At 36.9% G+C, this 20,839-nt stretch overlaps 2 protein-coding genes across 18 annotated transcripts in view; one reads left to right on the plus strand and one right to left on the minus strand.

The window, feature by feature from the left end:
* The window catches only part of SOX6 (SRY-box transcription factor 6), a 384,737-nt gene that overhangs the window by 245,228 nt on the left and 118,670 nt on the right, over positions 1–20,839 (plus strand). The window lies entirely within an intron of this gene.
* The window catches only part of LOC310910895 (uncharacterized protein), a gene marked incomplete at its 5' end in the record, with an annotated part of 29,005 nt that continues 13,619 nt past the window's right edge, over positions 5,454–20,839 (minus strand). The window contains 2 exons of the mRNA XM_083863971.1: positions 5,454–5,545; positions 14,761–14,820. Coding sequence (XP_083720097.1) covers positions 5,542–5,545; positions 14,761–14,820 — 64 coding nt within the window. The 3' untranslated portion in view covers positions 5,454–5,541. The remainder of the gene's footprint in view (positions 5,546–14,760; positions 14,821–20,839) is intronic.

The following is a 20,839-nucleotide window of genomic DNA, read 5'->3' on the forward strand; positions in this document are numbered from 1 at the left end:
GCTATCCATTTCTTTTCCTTAATTAGCTGATTGCTATGTTACTAGATGCCAAAACTGAAGTTTTTCTTTCCCTCATCCCAGAGGAATGCTTGTAAATGCTTTTGAAAATGTTGTAATGTAGTCTCAGTTACACTTTTAAGGAGTTTATTTAACAAATATAGATGTGTTAATACCTCGTATGAGAGACACAATTGAATTGTAAAGCACTATTATTGTGCCTATTAGGAGACTTTGTGTTCATATTAGGTGTACATCAAGGATGAAAAGGATATTAAGAACAGTGAAAGGAAAAAAATACACCACCTTCTCTAAGTGCTATTTGCAAGTCTGGCTTCAGAAAGCAAAGAATAATATAAGAAATCTTGGCATAAAAGCTAAGAGTGAAACCCAGCTGTGTCTACAAAACAGAAGAATTATCTATATGAGAAATTTCTAATTTTAAAAATTCCTTTAAAAATTAGGAAACAGAAAGAGGAATTATGACCAGGTTTTTGTTTCTGTTTGGAGAACTGTAGGTATATTTGGATGAGAGTACCTGTTCTGTAGTAAAAAGTTTAAAGGTACTTTATGTTTCACTTCAGTCAATACTTTCCAGTGGCTTTACCCTCCCACTGTCTCCAGGGAAATGTAGTCTTAGAATTCATTCTAGAATGGATTTTAAGTTCATCTTCTCGTTCATTTCCATCTTTCCTCTTACACAGTGCTGAACCCTGCACAAGTTTTCTTTCCTGTCCTTTCCTAGATGTACATGCAAAGAAGTGTTTCAATGGTTATTCTGTTCACCTGAGTTAACTATTTCTTGGTGACTCATCCCTGTATTTGCTTCCAAATTCTTGCCAGTATATAGTACTCCTATGCCATAGCTCTGCAGTGGTTTGGCCTCTTTATTTGTTTATGATTTTTACATTTACTGGATTTTTACAGTTACCTAAACACCAATCAGTGTGTTTGAGGCCGTGAGGACTGTTTATTCTCCCAGCTGGTCAGCCAGATTGGTAGTGGGAATCTCATAGCCCAAGGAATGCTGTAGGCTCCAGGAAGAAGCACTAGGCACGCTAGGCAGATGCCAAGTCAAACATCCAATGGTCTTACAGGGAGATTACTAAAAAGAAGTTTCCTGGGAGATTGTCTTCTATGCTAAACACCAGCTCACATAGTCCATTTGCTCGTGAACCAAGTGGTCCTGCTTTGTTGATTTGTTCTGCCTTCATTTTGTGGCAGGTTTGGCAGCCAGAAGTAGCTTGAGAGAGAAGTTGCTAAGTTCCCTCTGCAGTTCGTAGTAGGTTTGCTGCTGTAGAGTTGGTCATGGGTGTTACAGTCTGGGATGTGTAGTTCCTTAAGGGCTAGAGCTGGGATGGAGGCCAAACAGGAGGCAGGTGACAGAAATAGTGCTGTGCTAGTTCTCCCAGATCCTCTCCCACCATCTTCCCCAAACCCCTCAATATCAGTACTGAAGTCACATTAGTGACTCTGGGTGGAATTCACCGTATCAAAAATAGGTAACTGCAGTACAGACTCTGTCTCAATTAATTATCCAGATTGTTCTTGTAGTGAGCAGTGAGAAACAAAGTGAATAGTTTCAAGATATAATTTGTCTTGTCCTAAAGCAGGTATCAAAAATATGTCAGATAAATTGTTCCCTAAAATGGCTGTTTCTCTCCATTAACTAAGAAGGGTATACATACCAATGCCTTTAGTTAGAGATCTGATGTGAGATGAGGTAAATCGCGCTCTCTGTTTCTTGAAGGGGAAACAAAATTTCTGTTAAATGTTTACATTCCCAGTTTAGTTTTTGGGCCTGATAGAATTTGCATCTCTGTCCCCAGTAACTTGATTTTGTTTAGGTTTAGAAGGAATTTTTTTAGAAGGTGTCTTCAAAGACACTCTTGAGCAACAATTTTCAGGAAGCAGTGATTGCCTACAGAGAATGGAGTGGGCTCTTATCTGTACTTCGTAGTCTTGGGAAAACAATAGTACCCTTCCCTGCCACTCCCCTTTTGAAGAGATTACAAAATGTGAGCAGCACAGGTGCCAGTTCCATCTGGGCAGGGGCCTATTCATGGCACAGCTACTTGAGGCGAGTACAGCCTGTTCTCCAGGATGTGGGAGAGGGGCATTGCTGATGCAATGTTTTCATCATGAGACACACAGTGTGGCAACTGTCCTCTCCTGAGGTGCAGTGTAAATTCTTGAACAAGAGTTTCTGTGAATAAGTGCACCCAGTTTAACCATTTAAGCAATTAGAAATTGCTTTAGAAGGGGCTTATAACGTGTCAGCCACATACAAAATTTAAAATAATTTATATTAAATAATACATACTTCCCCTGGACGACTACTGGGTTAATATACTGAGAATTTACATTACTTAGTATTTATTATTTATATTGTGCTGTATATTATATGTTTATGTAATCATTTTAACACCTTACTTAATTTAGTTAGTGAGAGGTTTTTTTAAAATTTATTTTTATTTTTTATTATTCTTATTATTTTATGGGGTTTTTTTGTTTGTTTGTTTTTGTTTTGAGACCATTTACTGGAGCACCTTACTGCAGACTTCGTATACATCCAGAACTTTGTCAATAATCTATGAGCAAAGAACACTTTATCTAGGCTTAGTGTATGAAAACAAGGTAGATATTTCAAGAGTGCAGAGGTCATTAAATGTTCTGCATAATCATTTCATGTTTTCTACATGAAGCTAATGTTTCTACCACGGTGTATGTGTTGGGGAAAGTGGTTTTGTTGAGAGCTTAAAGGTAGTGGGAATCTGGACTTCTCCTCAGTCCTTGTTTCTGATTATCAGAAATTTGGCAAATCATTTCCTTTTCCTCAATTTAAATGTAATGTTTTGAGAATCTTAAGCGAAAATTTTCATATAAATGTGGTGTATTATTACTTTTCAGCTCAAATGTTCATAATATTCATAAACACTCTTCTACAGAGGAGTCCACAGAGATGGGAGGAAATCTAGTATGCCAAATTAAGTTCTTCGTTCCACAGAGCTGAGCAGAGAAATCATTGCTTTCAGTCCAAATTAAATTTGAGAAAATAATGTGGGGCAAATAAGAGCTCACAGATCAGTCTCCAGTTTGATTAAGATTTTGTGTAATACATGGGTTTTGTTTGTTTGTTTAATAAAAAATGTTCATTCTGAAGATGAGGGAACAAAATTGGACTAATTCAGGAACATCTCTTAGCCTGGGCTATGAAAGTGAAAATCTCTAGGAATAAGTGAAAAAGCTGGTTAAAGGAGGAATTTGGTAGTACATCATGAAGATTAGATTGGACACAGGGAAGACATGCATTTCTTAAATGTTTCTAAATCTGGAGTCCTGAAATCCCTGAGAATTCTGTGCCTCATTATGAGAATTCAGTCCTTTCAGAATGAGGCTGGGGGACTTATGAGCACATCTGAGGAAAAGAGGTGGATCCCACTGATGCTTGGAGCCTGTTGCTCCAGGATTTCCCTCTGAGAATGGGTGTGTGTGTGTATTTAAGGGATGAAGGTTTTTAAGCGTTTTACCTCTTGTGGGTAGGTTTCATTAGAGCAAGTCCTAAATCATGGCTGAAATCTTTAAAAGGGACAGTGATGGTTGAGCTTTTCTGCAGAAATCTGTGAAGAGGATAACTGTGAAAGATGATTCAAGCTGGTTTTGTCCATTTCCTTTCACCTTATTCCTCTTTTCTGGGCTTAATGCCATTGCAGAGCCTTTAGTTTTCTGTTTGAATCAGTACAATTTCCATTGCATAAACTCATTTCCTCTGCTCTCATAAGTATTCTAATTCTGCCACTAGAAATTATTCCTAATAATATTTTTTTTCTAGTTTTAATCTATACAGTCACACTGTTCTACATTCCTATAAATGTTCTTACATTTTCTGTTTTCCTCAAATAGAGTGAATGTGATTACTGTGATAGTAAACAGACAAAAGAATAGTAACATAAAATTACAACTATTTAAACTGTCTTTGAATAGGAATCATTTGAATCATAAGTAAAACTTAAGAGACTGAACCAATGAGTCTCTCTTCTTATCCATGATTAACTACTGACAATTGAGGTACCTGGTGAGCTGAATAAGGACTATCTCTTTATGTGAAGTACATGTCTGAAGATCAGGAATAATTACATTCCACATTAGCCTTCCTAGCCTCCCTGACCTGGTTAATTAATTTTTTGCTAGGATAATAATAGTAGAAATAGATTTAAAGATACGCTTCATCATTAAGTATGTAACTGACCTCCAATTTTAAGAGCTGAACCTTTCATTTATTGCCTTTTGGAGACAGGTTAAAGCTCCTTGCAGAGTGCTTGCTGAAAATGCACAAGCTGGAATCCAGTTATTGTCAGCTCAGTTATGCTCTCTGAGGTTGTGTCTCTTTGTAAACTCTATTTAGTGTTGACAAGCAAAAGCAATGGCAGTGGCAGTGCTACTGTTCCAGCACTAGGGAATATTCTCCTTTTTTTTTTTTTTTTTTTTTTTTTTTTTTTTTTTTTTTTTTTTTTTTTTTTTTGTTATTGATCGTGAAACTGATCCCCTTCCAGCAAGCTCTGCACAGGACCAAATAAAGCCATTGAAAGCAATTTGATACTTCTATTGGCAGGGTACGCAGATCAGATACTCCCTTGAAAGAGAGAGAGAGTTATAAACAAAGCTTAGAAGTCTAGGAATAGCCCCCAGCTTCAGCAAACCCTTAAAATATTTTGTAATTGTATCTTCAATCATGAATTAGCCAGGAAAAACAGACCTTTTTTGCCTTTATATTTCACTGCTGTATGCTGTTTTTAATTGCCCAGAGGCACACTGTTGTGATCTTCTTTGGAAGTTTAAAACCAGGATAAAAATGCAAATCTAATTATTTCTTTTATCTAATCTAATTAACTTTTACAAGTAATGATAGATGCACTGCAGCCTCCATCAAACATTTTAATAATGATGTTTCTGGATTAAAGAATAGGTAAAAGTACTGTAATTTATAAGCAGTCAAGATTATGGCAGTAGAAAATGCAAAATACTGTGGTGGCTTAATAAACTATAGCTGCAGTTTATTAATTTACAGTAGAAAGGACGCATTTCCCTTAAAACCCAGTTTGCTTGTGAATTGATTCCCAGCCATCACTGGTATATATTTTTACTGTTTTTTAAGCATCTGGGTATTAAAAATAATATATATCCAGCTCCCTTCTGCAATGCAGTTGTGTGCAGTGGGAAGAGAGAGATGCTGTGATGTGCCTGTAACTTGTAGCTGGCTGTTGAATCGTGGGTTCCACGGCACAGGGCTCTGCCATAGGTGTGGCACCACAGCTCCTGTCCAGCTCCTAACTTGTCTATAAATTGAAACTGATCCAATGCAGGAGAGACAAATATGCTAAACATCAAAGTCAAATGTTTCATATTTTATTTATTATTACATACTGGCTTATTAATGAGTCCTAAAGTCCTTATGTGATAATTACTCAAGCAAAAGATCTATTATCGTTCAGCTTTTCCCGGTAAAAGGCATCTTCATGGCTGGCTGGCTTGGAATTTTCTCTGTCAGCTGTGAGGAAAGAGAAGTGATGTAGGATCCTTGCTTTCTCTGAGCAGCACGCTATAATAAATATTCTGGTGATGCTCTCTATCCTTTATTCAACCTCTTCCATACTACAAATGCTTTGGTATAACAGCGTGGTGGTGACAGAAAAGACACAGTGTGTGAAAGGTTCATACTCCTCTGCTATTTGTAAGCTTCTGATCTTACCCCTTGGTCCCCCATTTGCAAGGATCCTGCTAGCTGCTCTGCCCCTGAGGCCCTCAGTCCCTGGAAACAAGTTTTATCCTGGCAGAGCAGAATATAGTTCTGGATATGACTCTTAAAACTGTATGCAGTCATGAAGGGGGAGGTTGTGTTTTAAAAAAAATTTTGCTGTGACCTTTTAAGAGTTAAATTAGCTGCCTTGCAGTTTTCTAATTCATTATATGACTTTTTTTTCCTTATTTCGCCTACCCGAGTCTAAACAAATTGTATTTAATGCAAAAATTAAGCCTTGTGTATCTCTTTCATATGACTTCTCTAATTATAGAGCAGTAAATGGTAGAATAGCATATGTTAGCAACATGAGCAGCAGTCTATGAAATGAGCTACAAGTTAATAAAATGATCTTGTGGTGGTGTTGGCCAAATGTTAGCACACATGTTTCGAAAAGTGGTATTTCAACAGATTTGAAGAATAGGACTGTGGCACACGGGCCCCGAACATGATCTGATGTGTGGAAATTAGTTAAACCAAAGTAAATGTCATTGTTCCTTGGGCTCATGTTGGTGCAGAAAATGATAGTAGCTGTCCTCCCACTTTCCCTCTCCCACGTGTGTTTTAAAATTGGAAATGAAGACATAGGCATCCCCAGTTCAAGTCCTGCTGCTTCATTTGCTTGGGGCGCGCTGTGCTGCATTCTCACCGTTGGCTTAAGGGCTTGTTCTCAGCTGTGCCTCTGCCAAAGCCAGAGGCTAAAATCTCACTGATTCTATTCAGCCCAGACATTTCTTCTACAGGCTTCACTTAGAGAAGAGCCTATGATTTGAGCCCTCTTAATTTGGAGGCAGATTATAACCAGCACCCAAATAACAGCAAAGGATCAAGCAAATATTTGCTGCTCACCTATGCTGCTGCCTGGGGATCACTCTTGGCTGGTTCTGCCCATTCCAACCCAGGGTGGAGCAACTTCCATGGCTGAGCCAGGCACCCTGGTCTAGCTCCCAAGGAGTTTGGCAGAAGTGATGCCCCTCTGAACCTCCCTGGTGCCCTTCTCTCATTCTGATGATGTACTCCTTTCAGTACTGCAATATTTGGGATAATGCAATAGTAACGCGCTATTTGCTCCAGCACATAAAACCAGTTTCGTCCCTAAGTGGCATGTGCACAAAGTAAAATGGATAACTGGGAGTGGAAATGGTGCCAACTGGCAACCTTTCCAACAGGACTGATCCTGTGAAGTCTTATTTGCTTGAGTAATACCCGCTCAGGCAGTGTTTGATGACTTGTGTACTAAGTGTTACTCACATAACTGGGCTTTGCAGAAGTGAGCACCTCTTGCAAGGAAGGACTTAGGATATTAGCATTGTGGTTGGAATATCAAAGGTATAAATGCAGCAGGGATTTTAGGGAATGTAATTTGTTTCATTAGACAAACAGATGTGGCTGGAAAAAACAGGCCACCATTTGGGCACGCCAGCTCTTTTTCATGTCTTACATCAGTGTTACATGGAAACATATCCCAGGACTGACAGGAACTGCTTGAGATATTGGCTTTTCATTTCTAATTAGTTACTTTTTCAGTGATGATTTTTATGATTGAAAACCACGTGATGGCCAAGAGGGAAAACAATCAAGTCTTGCATTGCCTTTTTCTTTTTTTTTTTTTTTCCCCCACCGCCTCCACTATTTGACGTACTAATCAGGAGATACCGAAAAAAGAAAAAAGTTAATAAATGTTAGTATTGAAATGACTTGATTTATGGAGATATTCAGATATACAGGCAAGGCTGGAATGTGGTGATATCAGAGGTCAAAATTTCTGTCTGCAGAAGCAGGTATTTGGAGGAAAATGATGAAGTACAGCTCCACATTAAAAAGGCCAAAAGCATATAGCAAATAAATTGTAAAGTACTTCTTGAAATCTCACAGTAAAAACTTTGATTTATCAGATGAACTAAATCCTGGCCTAAGGAATCAAAGCGTTTTTTAGTTGTAATTGCTGGAATATTCCAGAATGTAAGCATATTACTGAATCAATTTGAGCATAAAAACTTATTTTTAATATACTTAATATCATGACAGCAAGGAATAAGTAAGTGCATTGCTCTCTGAATGCATTCAGGAATTATGAATTCACATACAGAAAGCAGTAGTATGTGCAATCCAGCAAATGAGCAAACTAGAAGCTGTTTAACATTTGGTATACACTTGATGGCATGTAAGTAAAAGTAAAGTGAATGAATATTTCTAATATTCAGTCTTTTATGCAACCAGCTAATCCAGACACTCACAAAAATGTCAGAGCATAGTTCTCAAGGAAGATAAATGGCCTTGCCTGGGATTTACCTATCTAATCTTAAAGTTGTTAAAGTAAGGAAAAATTGGTTTATGACTGCAGTTTACATGCTATTTCCCTTTGTCTGTAACATTAGAAACCCCTCTCCCCAAATAATTAGATAATATAGTGGCTTGTGTAGTATGCAAGGCTTGTGCTTCCTTGAAAGAACTAGTCTTTAATATAAATCTTGTATATATCATCTTCAGCAAGTTGGGCATTTGCACAGCTTGGGTAAATTATGTCTATATTGAGAATCTAGAAGTTACCCAGTGTGCATTCCATACTTGAGGGATGGGAAATAAAAATTGATATACTGTGCGGCACATGATATAACACAGCGAAATATCTTTTAAATTCCAGAGGGATGCACTGACATCACCACGGTTAATTCGCATGCAGTAACTCCCACAAAAAGTTATTAATTCTAAATTGGAATTTGTAATCATTCAGTAAAAAGAAAATAAATGATGTAAACAGTATACAATGGCATTATGAAGTGCTGAATTAATCTTATTCACCCACCCAAAATGACAGTGTAAGAAACCAATAAAATTGTAGCACCAAATAATAAAAGCAAAGAACTTCACAGTTGATGGTGAAGTGTGAAATCCATCTTGAGACACACACCACTGTAACACAGTATGGAAGGGCACTTTTGAGTTAGGGAACTTTATTTCAGAGTAATGTATTAGGCATTTTTATTCTGTAAATGAGAGATTAACCAATTGGAGGAATACATGTTTAGCTTAAAATCTAGATCAGGTAGATAAATGAGTTGTGTGGCTACTTGTAACAAAATAGTGCAATATATACTTAATATAAGCCTAAGCATAGACTGAGGTTCTGTATTTGACAAAGCAGTGTATATAATATAATATATAGAGATAACCCATACTCAGAAGAGGGGGTATGGCACTTGTTTTTGCTCTGACAAGGAGTGATTGGTATGACGAACGCCACTATCACATTTCTAGCTTTGCCTTTTCCATCTCATTGAATTTTATTGGTGATATATTTTCAGGATACTCATCTCCTCTGTAACTGCATATCTGAGTGTCTCATAAGCTGAAGTGTATTATCCTCACAACACACTTTTGAGGCAGAATAAAAAGCATATAGATATTTGGGGGCATCTAATTTTAGATATCTAATTTGGGTGACTGAATTAGGACTTTTGGCTCCATATATAAAGCAGTCCAGGTGCTGTGAATTACCTTCTGTTGATTAGACAAGGTTCCTAATTTAAGCACCTTAGTTAAATTTCCAAAGTGCCTCGATCCAGTTCTTATATGAAATTTGACAGACTTGAAATCTGTGGTTTCAGAATTCATGGGGTGGTTTCCTACCATCTTGATCATACATTTTATCATGATTTTCTGTCAACTTACCACTTGCCCTAATTTACTGTGTTGGAGCTTTTAGCCAGAGTGAATCCACTTCAGCCAGACAGAGAAATATTTGTTTGTTCCTCTCACATTTTGGGGAGCTTGAGTCTCCTATGTGGCCAAGCTGCTGACCAGAAGTACTGACATTGTCACACACAAACATACAAGTGGAGAGGCTACTCTCACTGTAGTCTGTAGTTTCCCAAATTCACGTATTTTCCTTACAGATGTGGAGCAAATTCCGTGGCTGTGAAACATCCTTTGAACAGTGGCTTTATTGTAGAGAGAAAATAAGTTTTTATTTGAAGAATGCCTACACTTCTTGGCGGTCCCTCACACAGTTTGTAGGGCATTCAAGACTTACTTGAAACAGACTTAAATAATGTTTTTTATTTAATCAAAATGGCTGTTTCTAAATGGGGATCTTACATGCCACATTTTAGGCCAGAATATATTTTTACAGCCAAGTTATAAACCTCTGAAAAAGGGGGCTTATAATGGAAAGGTTGACACAACGTTAATTTTAGTGTTGTAAATGCAATGGTATAATTTTGGAAAAAAGCCTTTATAGCTCTGCTAAGATATTAATTGCAGGAAATTACAGCATATCCTATTAAAGTATTATGTCAGTGGCATACATAGCATATAACACCTTTGCATATTCTCCCTTGTTTTCACGGCAACATTTTGCATTTTGATCTGTAAAGAGTAGGTGGATAAAGTGGCTCAGAGTTTCTGATCACTTTTGCTCAAGGGGAAAAATCCATCCTGGGGTAATGCTTGCTTATGGCCAACTCTAGAAACTGAACTTCTGTTACCAGGTAAATCTGATATGGGCATTGAGGAATAAATCCAATTCTGCTCAAACGAAAGTCTTTGTTTTGTGGCTTGTGGACCAAGGTTTTTAATTCGAACCCACTTCAAATCATGTTTAGCCAGGTTCTTTCTAGAATGAAAACTACTTTTATGACACACTTATTTTTGCTGATAATGGCTTACTTTTAATTTACTTACAATTTCAGAATAATTCCTGACTGTTACTGTGGTTGCATAGTAAACACAGTCACTTTCCTTTTTGGTGTCTGTTCAGTCAATTATTCAGAAATGCACTTTATGTTCATGTGATGCAGGCAAAGCTGTAGATCCCTATTCAGCTGAATAATGTAAATATGTACATTGCATTGTACATTTAGATAAGAAATAGGTTATTGATTTTCTATCTGTCACTTTTAGGATTGCAGGGGCATGCTATAGTAGTATCATGTTTCCTGCAAAGATTTGGTTTTATAAAGTTATTATTTGTTAATATCCTGATTTCAATATACACTGTATTGTAGACTTTGATGACAGTCTAAGGATGGATGTTTTTTAACTGTGATTGCTATTTTTAACAAAAACAAGTTATTACTGCATCAGTTTTTTTCCGACTGTCAGATCCTTCAGGACAAGTGGGCCAGATCTTCATATTTGTGAAGCACCTCATGTTGAGGTCATAATCCTGTCTGGTGCTTTTCATTGCTACTGTGGCACGAATTTGCAGTGAGGAATATCAATAACGACATGCACAAGGGTTTGTTTAATGTACAAATGGGATCTGGAGTCTTGGTATTTTATGTCTTCCCCTTCGACAACAGTGGAACATGCACGATTCTTTACACACACAAAAAAATAAAAGTCCTGACTTGTATAGCTGATGAGTTTTTAACAAGATGGGAGAAAAGGCCTTCTCAAAGACCCCACTGATATGCAAGTTCATTGGACTGTTGATGTTTTCCATTAATTGCAGGGCTTTAGCATATAACCATCAACTAGATCTGGTTTTACTTATCAAATCCAGAACTGCTTTTTCTCTGCCTGCTGAGCGGGGAAAACTCCATGCTGTACCAGTTTCTTTTTACTTGGGTCTCCAAGTATCATCAGGATTAAAGCTGTCAGAACAGTCAGCCCTCTTTATTTTGTGGTTTTCAATACAAAGCATAATATTGTTGCTCCAGAAATGGCAGGCTTTCAATGTGTTAGCTAAAAATTGCGGAGTGGACAAAATAAAAAAAAAAGGCCCCTGTTAAAGCAAGCATTGAAATATTGCTTTCACCATTTCGGGGAAAGAAGATACAACTCTGCACTTTAATTTGTTTTTATTCTACACCAGTAATTTTTCTGTATTGGCTTAATCCTACACCAAAGTATAAGGAAAAACTCACGCTCAACTTAGTGAGAGTTTTGCTTCATTGAATGCAGTGCAGGGTGCCATTTCCTTAGCTGGTGTTGTTCATGTACTTTCCATTTATGTCAGTCTAATACTGGAAGTGCAGAATTAAGCCCTCTTTTTAAATACAAAAAGAGCTTACATGGAAATGACAGCATTTCATTTTACTTCTTTTTTTAATTAACTGTAAAATATTCCTCTGCTCCGTGTGAATTTTTATTTGGGGATAAGTGTGTTTGTCCACCACACAGAACTCAGGGGTAGCTGATATATTGTGTATGAATATTTTTGTCTTACATGTGTTTACTTCAGTTATCACTTTGTGCAATTAAGTTTTTTTTTTTTTAATCATCAGTGTCCTTTTTGTTTTGTTTTATGCAGGACAACATATATGTGTCTTTGTGATAAGGCTTTGTAGAGAACAAAACTAAAGTGATATCTTTATTTCTTTCCTTTTGGTTTGTTTTAATTAGGAAGAGTCTCTTCCTATGTAAGGCTACAAATCTGTTATTTTATTTACTGTGTTGTTTTGCTGTCAGTTGAAATATGCCAGCATTTTAGACATAACTTTAGGAGGAACAGAATATACTAGTAATTTATACAATAGACACTGATGATTATTGACCATTAAAGAGTCGTAAAACATTTCCTGTGTGAAATAGATGTAGCATCAAATGTCTTTATTTCTGACAGTAAATGTTTCAGGTTTACTTCGCAGACATTAATGTTATTGCATAAAGGTAAAAACCTGGCTAAACTCTGGCAAAGAGAGGTCATTTCTTAATAAATGTGAGGAGTTGCAAGCAAAAGAAAAAAAAAATACTTTGAAGAAAGTCCTGGGCTCATGTGTATATTAACCAGAGCAGATGAAATGATTTATTGGGTTTTATACACAATCTGTAAAGGGTAAGCATTGCTAACAGAATGAGTGGCAGCCTCAGGGAGCTGAGTAGCCCCCAGGGACCAGCCTTTGTTCCTCTGGACTTGACAGACATGTGTCCCTGTTAAATGAGGGCTTAATTTCTCTCATATGTGCACAATTTCCAAGCTCAACAAAGGCAGCCAGGACCGGAGCTATTTAAAAGAGCCAGCTCAGGAGGAAGCATTCCTGGAGAAAGGGGATGCTAAGGGGCTAATTACTCACCATAGTTCAGCAACTGATTTTTTTTTCTTTTTTTTTTTTTTTTTTTTCCTTCCTAAACAAGGTCCATTAACATAGAACTGCCACTCACATTTTACATAAACATACATTAAAAGTACAAAGGTGTTATTTCTCTTTGCAAAATTGTTCTTTTAAAGGTCCTGCTTACTAAAAAAGAAAAAGGTACACTGATTTCATTTTGGGTCTGCAATGAAAATCTCTTTAAGCTCTTGGAAAGGTTTTTTTCAAAATGTCCAGTGTCTTCCTCTTCTTTCTCAGTCTCTCATTTTCCCACTTGTAGTAGTAGGAGCTGTCATTAGTGCTTATTGCTTTACGTAACTATGATAATTAATATTGTCCAGATAAATGGTTCAGCATATGTAAGGCATATTAATATTTACTTAATTACATGTCTAGGCTTTTTATAAGCCTCTCACTGCATATTTAAATATGTCTGAATACGTGTTTAAATACGTAAGAAGACCTTTATGGTGCCTTTTGTGAAGTCTAGTGGTGCTACCCCTTACAAACAGGTCTTTTACACCCTTTTTCCAATGTGGGGCTCAGGTACCTCCTGTATTACTGGCAGCTGGCATTCTCTATGGAGAGTAGGTCCACAGTTTGACAGATTGATGAAATTTTTAATTTTTTTTTTTTTTTTTTTTTTTTTTAATGTGGAAAACACAATTATTTTCTTTGGATAGTGTGAGAGAACTCTGTTGTTACCTTGAGAGAAAGATGAGCCATTCCAGTGCAACAGTTTGAAAACCTTGTGGTCACCACTGGCAAAGAACTTTGTCAAGAAATACTAGGTGGTTTCAGGCTTATTTCCTACTCTGAAACAAACAGGAAACTCCCTTGTGAAACAGGCAGCCCTTTTGATTCTTCTCAATCAGAACATACTGATCCTTTTAAAATCAGAACCCAAACAGGTGGAAAAAAGTGTTTTCCCCTTGCTTTGTGAAGTCATTGGCTGAACAGGCTTCAACATGGCATAGGAGAAGGCTTTGGGATGTGTGGCATCAAAGCTTGTAGTCCATGCTCAGGAAATGGTAAATGCACACTTGTGAAAGCTGAGACAACAGCAGCAATTATAGAATGACCTTGATAGAAGCAACTTGCTTTTTGGATAAATTTTGTAATGTGATTTCTGTATTATAACCTTATTTTAAATTTCCAGTTCAAATGCCCCCCTTCAGAACCAATGTATTGTATTATCTTATATATAGTTATATAAAAATTATATATATTATATACAATATACGTAATATATGTAATATTAAAATCTATATTTATATATAATTTATATATAATTATCAGAGTTGTTCTTGAGATTAGTTGAGAAATTAACAGTCTCTCAGATCTACACAAAAGAATTGTAATTCAAAAAGTATTAGAGAAATAATTTTTTTCCTAATTTCAGTATTTTGATTCATGTATATCCATTACATAATCTAGGCAATATAAGTAGGTATCCTCATGGAATTAACTGAGTAGTTTTTATTCTTTGAGTTTCTATTGTATGTATAGGAAGATGGTAAATGAACAATCTACAGGTTGCAGAGTGATAAGAATGAAACTAGTTTCAAAATTTTAAATGCTTTAAATCTTTCCTGAGTAAACAGTCCTCTAGAAATAAGAGGAATTAAAGATTATAGGGGTAGCATTTTAAATGAACAATATCTATTTCTTTTCTGAGAAGAATGGAATGGATGATGGATCACTGGAATGGCATGTGCGACTCTTGGCATATCTACCCTTTCTAGGCTTTGTTTTTTCATGCTGAAGAATGGGAAAAATAGCAGTAGGAAAGAACACAGTGTTCCTTAGCACTTGTTGAGAAAGGTTTTTAAAAAGTTGTTATTTGGTAAATAATCTTCTATTTCTTCTCACTAAATAAATTAATTCTGATGGGATAGAAGCCACAAACCTGTCCCAGATAGTACTTACCTCTGCAGAATCAGGAATACCTCCACAGAACAGTATATCTGTACATCTGCCTTCTTCAGCCTGGTAACAGATTTACAACTGTCAAGCCTTAAAGTCACCCATTTATTTCCTTTCTCCCTGGAGATGACAAAGTACATAACACTTGATGAGCTGCAGCATCCAGGACCATTAAGATATTACTGCTACAAAGGCCTATGTTGCAGGGTGAAATCTTGCCTGGATTAAACCACCGCTTCAGAGGAAGTTAAGGAGCCACATATATGCAGCGACATTTACTAGTTATAAGGCCAGGGAAAATGGTTTTAACCTGTATTCCCCATGTAGATTCTGACTAAGCCTTTCTCTAAAGATTTGTTTTCATTTTCTGGAGGAGGAGGGGTTTCTTACCGAGACTTTCTTTCCATCTGATTAAGAGAAAGCACCTTCTAATCAGAAAGGAAGGTCCCACACAGATTATCTTCTTGTCATGCTATGACAGGACCCAGATTTCACTGAGGCTTTTGTGAGGAGCCGCGGAGAGTATTAAAGCTCTGGCTCCACAGTACTTAACTTAGCTTTTTTTACAATAGAAAAAAGAAGATGAACTAATGCTTACTGTTAGCAGCTAAGAATGAACTTTTATACCCTTGCTGCATTGTTGTCTGGTTACCAGAATGAAATGTTAATCACATAAAAGTAGCATCTCTCTCTACTGAAGAAAGAAGGAATAATCAACACTGTTCACATTCTTGCTGCCTGACACTTTGACTCAGTGTTGAACTTCTCCCCATTTCTTAGATATTTTTCTATATTTACCAACAATCACCTTTGTCTTGTGAGAAATTTATTACTATTTTCAGCTTAGTGTCCTGAAATGCTTATAATGAGTGCAAATTTCAGAGTCAATCTGTCTCTTTGTTTCCTGTGTTTATCACAGCATTTAGTTTTAAAGAAAAAAAATCTGTGCAATCCCTGAAACCAAAGTATTTTTAACCTTGATTTCCTAAGGAAAAAACTTTCAAATAGCTGGGCTGTGTGTCCCTCTGTCTGAGTTCCAGCTGAGGAGTTTTGGACACAATAGGCAATTAGGTAATAACATTTGAGACAGAGGAAAAAGTCTACAAGGTATTGCATTCAGTTAAGCTTTGTGAAATTAGTGGCCCTGATAAAGCCTTTCAGCTTGTTTTGGAAGTAAAGGCTTCACACTCACCTGTCCCCATATTAGAACTTGAATAATTTGATTGGGAAAGAGATGATAAATGCCCTAAGTTCAGGCAGAGTTTTGATCTGGGCTTATACTTTATTAGACAGCAGAGAAACAAAACTCTGTGTTTGCATCTCACACAAAACCATGGGAAACAAGCATTTACAAATCACATTTCTTACCAAACTACTTGCTCTAGATAGGCACACACTTCCCATGGAAACAGAGCCTTGGGTACTGAGCAAAATAATGCTCTCTTTCCTTCTTTGCAGAAGGTCTGCACATGTCAGAGGAAAGAGAATGAAAAAGATTTCAGTTGTGGTGATACATTTCATCTCAGCCTACATATTTTCTGCAAATTTACCAGTTAGAATTTTGTTTGGAGTTTCAGTGATTTGCTTGGAATACACTGCACAATTTGAAAAAAGATCTTACTGGGAGATTTTGCTCTAAAGAAACAGTCAATCTGTCACCTGCTGCAGCTCTCAGGTTCTTCCCTTTGTTATGCTGGCATTGCTGAGGCATAGTTAAAATGTTTTCCATTTTATGCACATGAGGTTTTGTGAAACTAATGCCTTCTGAATGTTTGGTGGTAGTACTATGAATTTGCTGACAATAGTCCTATCTAAATTAGATTTATTGAAGTGCCTGAAATAATTGAGGTTTTAGTGCATTGGGAACTTAAATTATATTTTTGGATATAAGTTTCACTTAATTTATTCCTTTTTGTAATGCTCCATACTCTGGGATCAAGTGTTCTATCTAACATACCAGGTGGAAGAGAAGTCCTTTAATTTCATGAGGGTATGGCTATAGTAAGATGATTTCAGACAGATCTGTAGCTTCCACATTTAATCCATAATTTTAAAATTATTTTTCATTAATTCAAAGCTCAAAAATATTTGCCTTAAAATATACTGAGCCGTTTTTTGTGTATCTTAGGAAGGAGATACAACTGTGCCTGGACAAAGTCTGGTACTTTGTCAAGTACTTCACTATTAATTTTTATCTCTGGTCCATAATTTTTTCCTGACAGTTTGTACTTCTTTCCCTGTATGTTTGCTGATAGGTTTATGATAAACCCTGTTTGTAATGTAAAAGGCCTCATTTAATAACCACACCAGTCCAGCTCCTCATACGGATTCACCTCCATTCAGTGATCTTATGCTAGGGAAGCTGGGCAAACTTCCTAACCAGGAAAAGTGTGCTGTATTTGAGGAATGACGGGGGGATCTATCTGTTTTATTTTTCATGATGCTTAAAATGACACACTATCATGATTTTAAAAACTGTAACTCTCAGAGGAAGCGACTTGCTTCTTCTCTTGGGCTGATAGCTCTAGACTCTTTGTTGGCTGAGTTTTTGTTCTTCTCAGTCCCTTTCCAGGATTTTTGTCCCATCTCTGTGGCTGAACTGCAGGAGTCCTCCACAGCTTGGTGGTGGGTGTTACCCCTGTGAGTGAGGTGGGCTGGTGTGCACCAAGGAATGCATCCTGCTCAGCCCTTTGGGTCTCCCTTGGAAGGAAGACCTACCTAGGTGTGAGAGCAGTGGGGCAGTGTCCACCTGACACAGGATCCAAACTTTGCTTGGATTCAGCCTGAATCCAGGACTGTGTAAGAAATAAGTGAGCACAGGCTCGATCTTACAGAGGCACAGCAGGACACTTTAACCCTCACATTTAAAAAAGCCCGACTGTATCAGTGTTACTCTTTTACCCAGTACTCATTCATCTATCACATCTTTCATTTGCTGTGGTTCCTGGACTGGTGCTCCAGATCAGAGGCATCTCTCTGGGGAAAGGAAGCCCTTAAGTTCCTGAAATCTCTGTTTGCCTAAGCAGAAAGTGCAGACATCAGTAGCTGCATGATCTGATTCACTCTCAGTTTAGTGAGTAAGGTAAGTTCACAGAAAAGGGGGCACCAGGGTTGGCAGGAGAGCAAGCAGGGGAACAAGTGCCTGGGAAAGGAGAGGGACTGCAGAGAGACCATTGGGGTGGGAAGAATTTCTGCTTTGAGGAGGGAGGTGTTGCATCCCGCAAGCAGAACTATGAAGTGGAGTTTAATTGTCAGTGTTCTAATTTTTTCCTTCTGAAATCTGCTGTTACAAAGGTTGTCTGTGGCATTATAGTCAGTTCTGTGAAGGGAACTTGCTGTAGTGCATGGCAGCAAGAGAAGAAGGAGTTTCACTTTTTAGTGGTGTCAGGTTGGCAATTTGAGTAGAAAAGGAAGATACCAGATTTGTGCTGTTAGCTGTGTGCATTGAAGTGCACGTGCCACTAACTTTTTGTGGATTTCAGTGGAATTTGATAGAAAAATAGATGTTTCAAGTAGAACTAAGTTCCTACAATCTTGGTGAAAGAAGACAGCTAGACTGAGGTGGTTTTTTGTTTTTGTTTTTGTTTTTTTTTTTTTTTTTTTTTTTTTTCCATACTCCTCCAGACAGGTTGGGTTTCTTAAATGTATATTTACACTGAAAGGTACCTGTGTGAAAACTTGTTGAATGCAAGGATCCAAAAGGACGGGGACCCTATCAATAACATAATCCCAGGAAAAGCTTCACTTCAAGCTTTCACCTCAGCAGACAGTGAACTCAAATTCCTTACAGTCACAAATCCATTGGCTGTATTTGCCCCTAAACCTGTGAAACCTCTCATGTCCCTTTTTAACAGTTTGCATTCCTGAAGCAAACAAGGACTGGAGATACTCCCTGTTGTCAGTCGATCTACAACCTATGGCCTAATAGCACTTCCAAATAAAATCTGCCTACTTGGAATAAATATTGCTATGGAAAACATCTCAGGATTGGAAGACAAGAGAAATTGCTTTCAAATTATGATCTCAGAGTGTTTCCTGTAGTGAGAGAAAAGTCATGAACTAAAAATGTCTGATCTTTTGGTTTCCATTCAGTACTTCAAAGAGGGATTATTGGTGTTTTAGAGAAGTATTTAAAATGCATATGCGAATACACAGGGGTATAAGTGAAAATATGGAGTAGCAGTAGAAAAAAGTTATAACACCCTTGAGTTTGGGATAGCTTCTTTAACTGAAAAATCACAAGTGAATTATACACACATCATACCATCAAAGATATTGAATTTGTTTTGGCAAAAAACATGCAAAAATATTAAGTAGAGTGGTGGGAAAAACTGGAAAAAATGAAGAAAGTTCTGAATAATAAAAAATACAGTATTTATATAGGTCATTCCTTTATGCTGACAGAAATTTTTACTGGGGAGTAGTTCTAGTCTTATATGGTTACAAGAACATGAGTTTCTTCTGAGTAATTTTATAATTAATAGGAGGAGAATTTTAGGTAAAATAATGTGAGAACTTTACTGTGATGCAAAGAGACAGTGTAAAGATGGGAAATAGATATGTATGCATGACAAGTCTCTCTCCACTGGGTGTCTAAGAAATCCTCTTTCCACTGTCTATTCCACTGTTCTGCTATTTCTCCTTTTTTTTTTTTTTTTTTTTTCACTTTAATATTCATAGCCACAGTTATAGAAAAGGGGTTAGTGCACAGTTGTTTGATTCATTCATTGTTTAAAAGTGCTTTGAAAATCAAAAGTATAATCAAAGGTCTAAGAATATTGAAGAAACTGAAATATCTGCACAGCGATGTTTCAAAATGATTTGTTGTTAATGGTCTTTCATTTTAAAATAGCCTGATTGTATAATTTATTTCTTGAATTAAAAAAAAAATAATAAAAAAAAATAATCTAACAACAGCTAATTCATATAATCATCTCCTAATTCAAGCATTTAGTTCTACCATATACCTAAAGTATCCTGAGTGGTCAAACTACACATCTAATCTTGCTTCTTGCATACACATACACTGCAGAAACTCTGCCCAGCTATACTCTACCGGACCATGCTTTTATCAGGGGTAACTGGTGACAATATAAACCATGAGAATTTAATAAGTTTCCTACCTGTCACCAGCAAAACAAGATTAAAAATACAGTTTAATAGTGTATAATAGTAGTTCTTGTGTTGCTGGTTATATATAGCAAGTGGGTACCTGTGAAAGGACATAGAAATAAAAATCAAAGGTTTGATAGATTCTTTTCAATACACTCATAAATCTGAGCAATTGGTTAGGAAACATGGAATAAAGATCTCAGTTCACTGCTGAAATTAGCAATTGTCCTCTAAAAACACATAATCCTTTTGTTTAAAAGTTATCAAAAAGCCATTTATTTTTTCTTGGAATTATTTGTTCCCCCTGAAATATATGACATTGACTACAAGTCACTGATAGAGCTGAACTGAGGCTATTAGAATGGTAGAGTCAATCCTGTTCAAATGTTGTGGATGTTTTGTCATGGTAGGGATGATCTTAGACTCTTTAGTCACTATTGCTTCTAAGAAGCAAGGGATGTTCCTCTCCCTAAAGAACTGCAAAATCTTGCTAGATAAGACTCAAAAGAAGGGTTATAGAAAGGAACTTTTATTTATCCTATTTTTCAGGCAAGAAACTCAGACACTTAAGTGAGTTGCTCAGGGTCTCACAGGAAGCCTGGGTGGAGCTGGGAATTGAACACAGATAACCTGAGCCTGAGTGCTTGGCTCAGAAGACCACTTTAAAATGTTTTAGAATGTGGCTTTATTATCTATTAAGTAGGGACTGAATAACGTGGGAGATATGAACTGGGGAACACGCTAGGTACATAATATATCTTCAGTGGATGTTCACGGTATTTTCTAGGAGAGCATAAACTTGGTTGCTGTTTCAGGCACAGGTTAATATCACTTATAATGTGTCTCAGTACACTGAGCATACACTGGAAAACACTAAAGAAAGGGAGTTTTCAGATTGCTAATGATTTCCTTTTAAGGAACATGTGACTAAGGGCTGAGAGAATTTGCTGCTGAAACTGCTTACTACAAG

Source organism: Zosterops lateralis (assembly GCF_965231275.1).
Source record: "Zosterops lateralis genome assembly, chromosome: 6".
Taxonomy (NCBI): Eukaryota; Metazoa; Chordata; class Aves; order Passeriformes; family Zosteropidae; genus Zosterops; species Zosterops lateralis.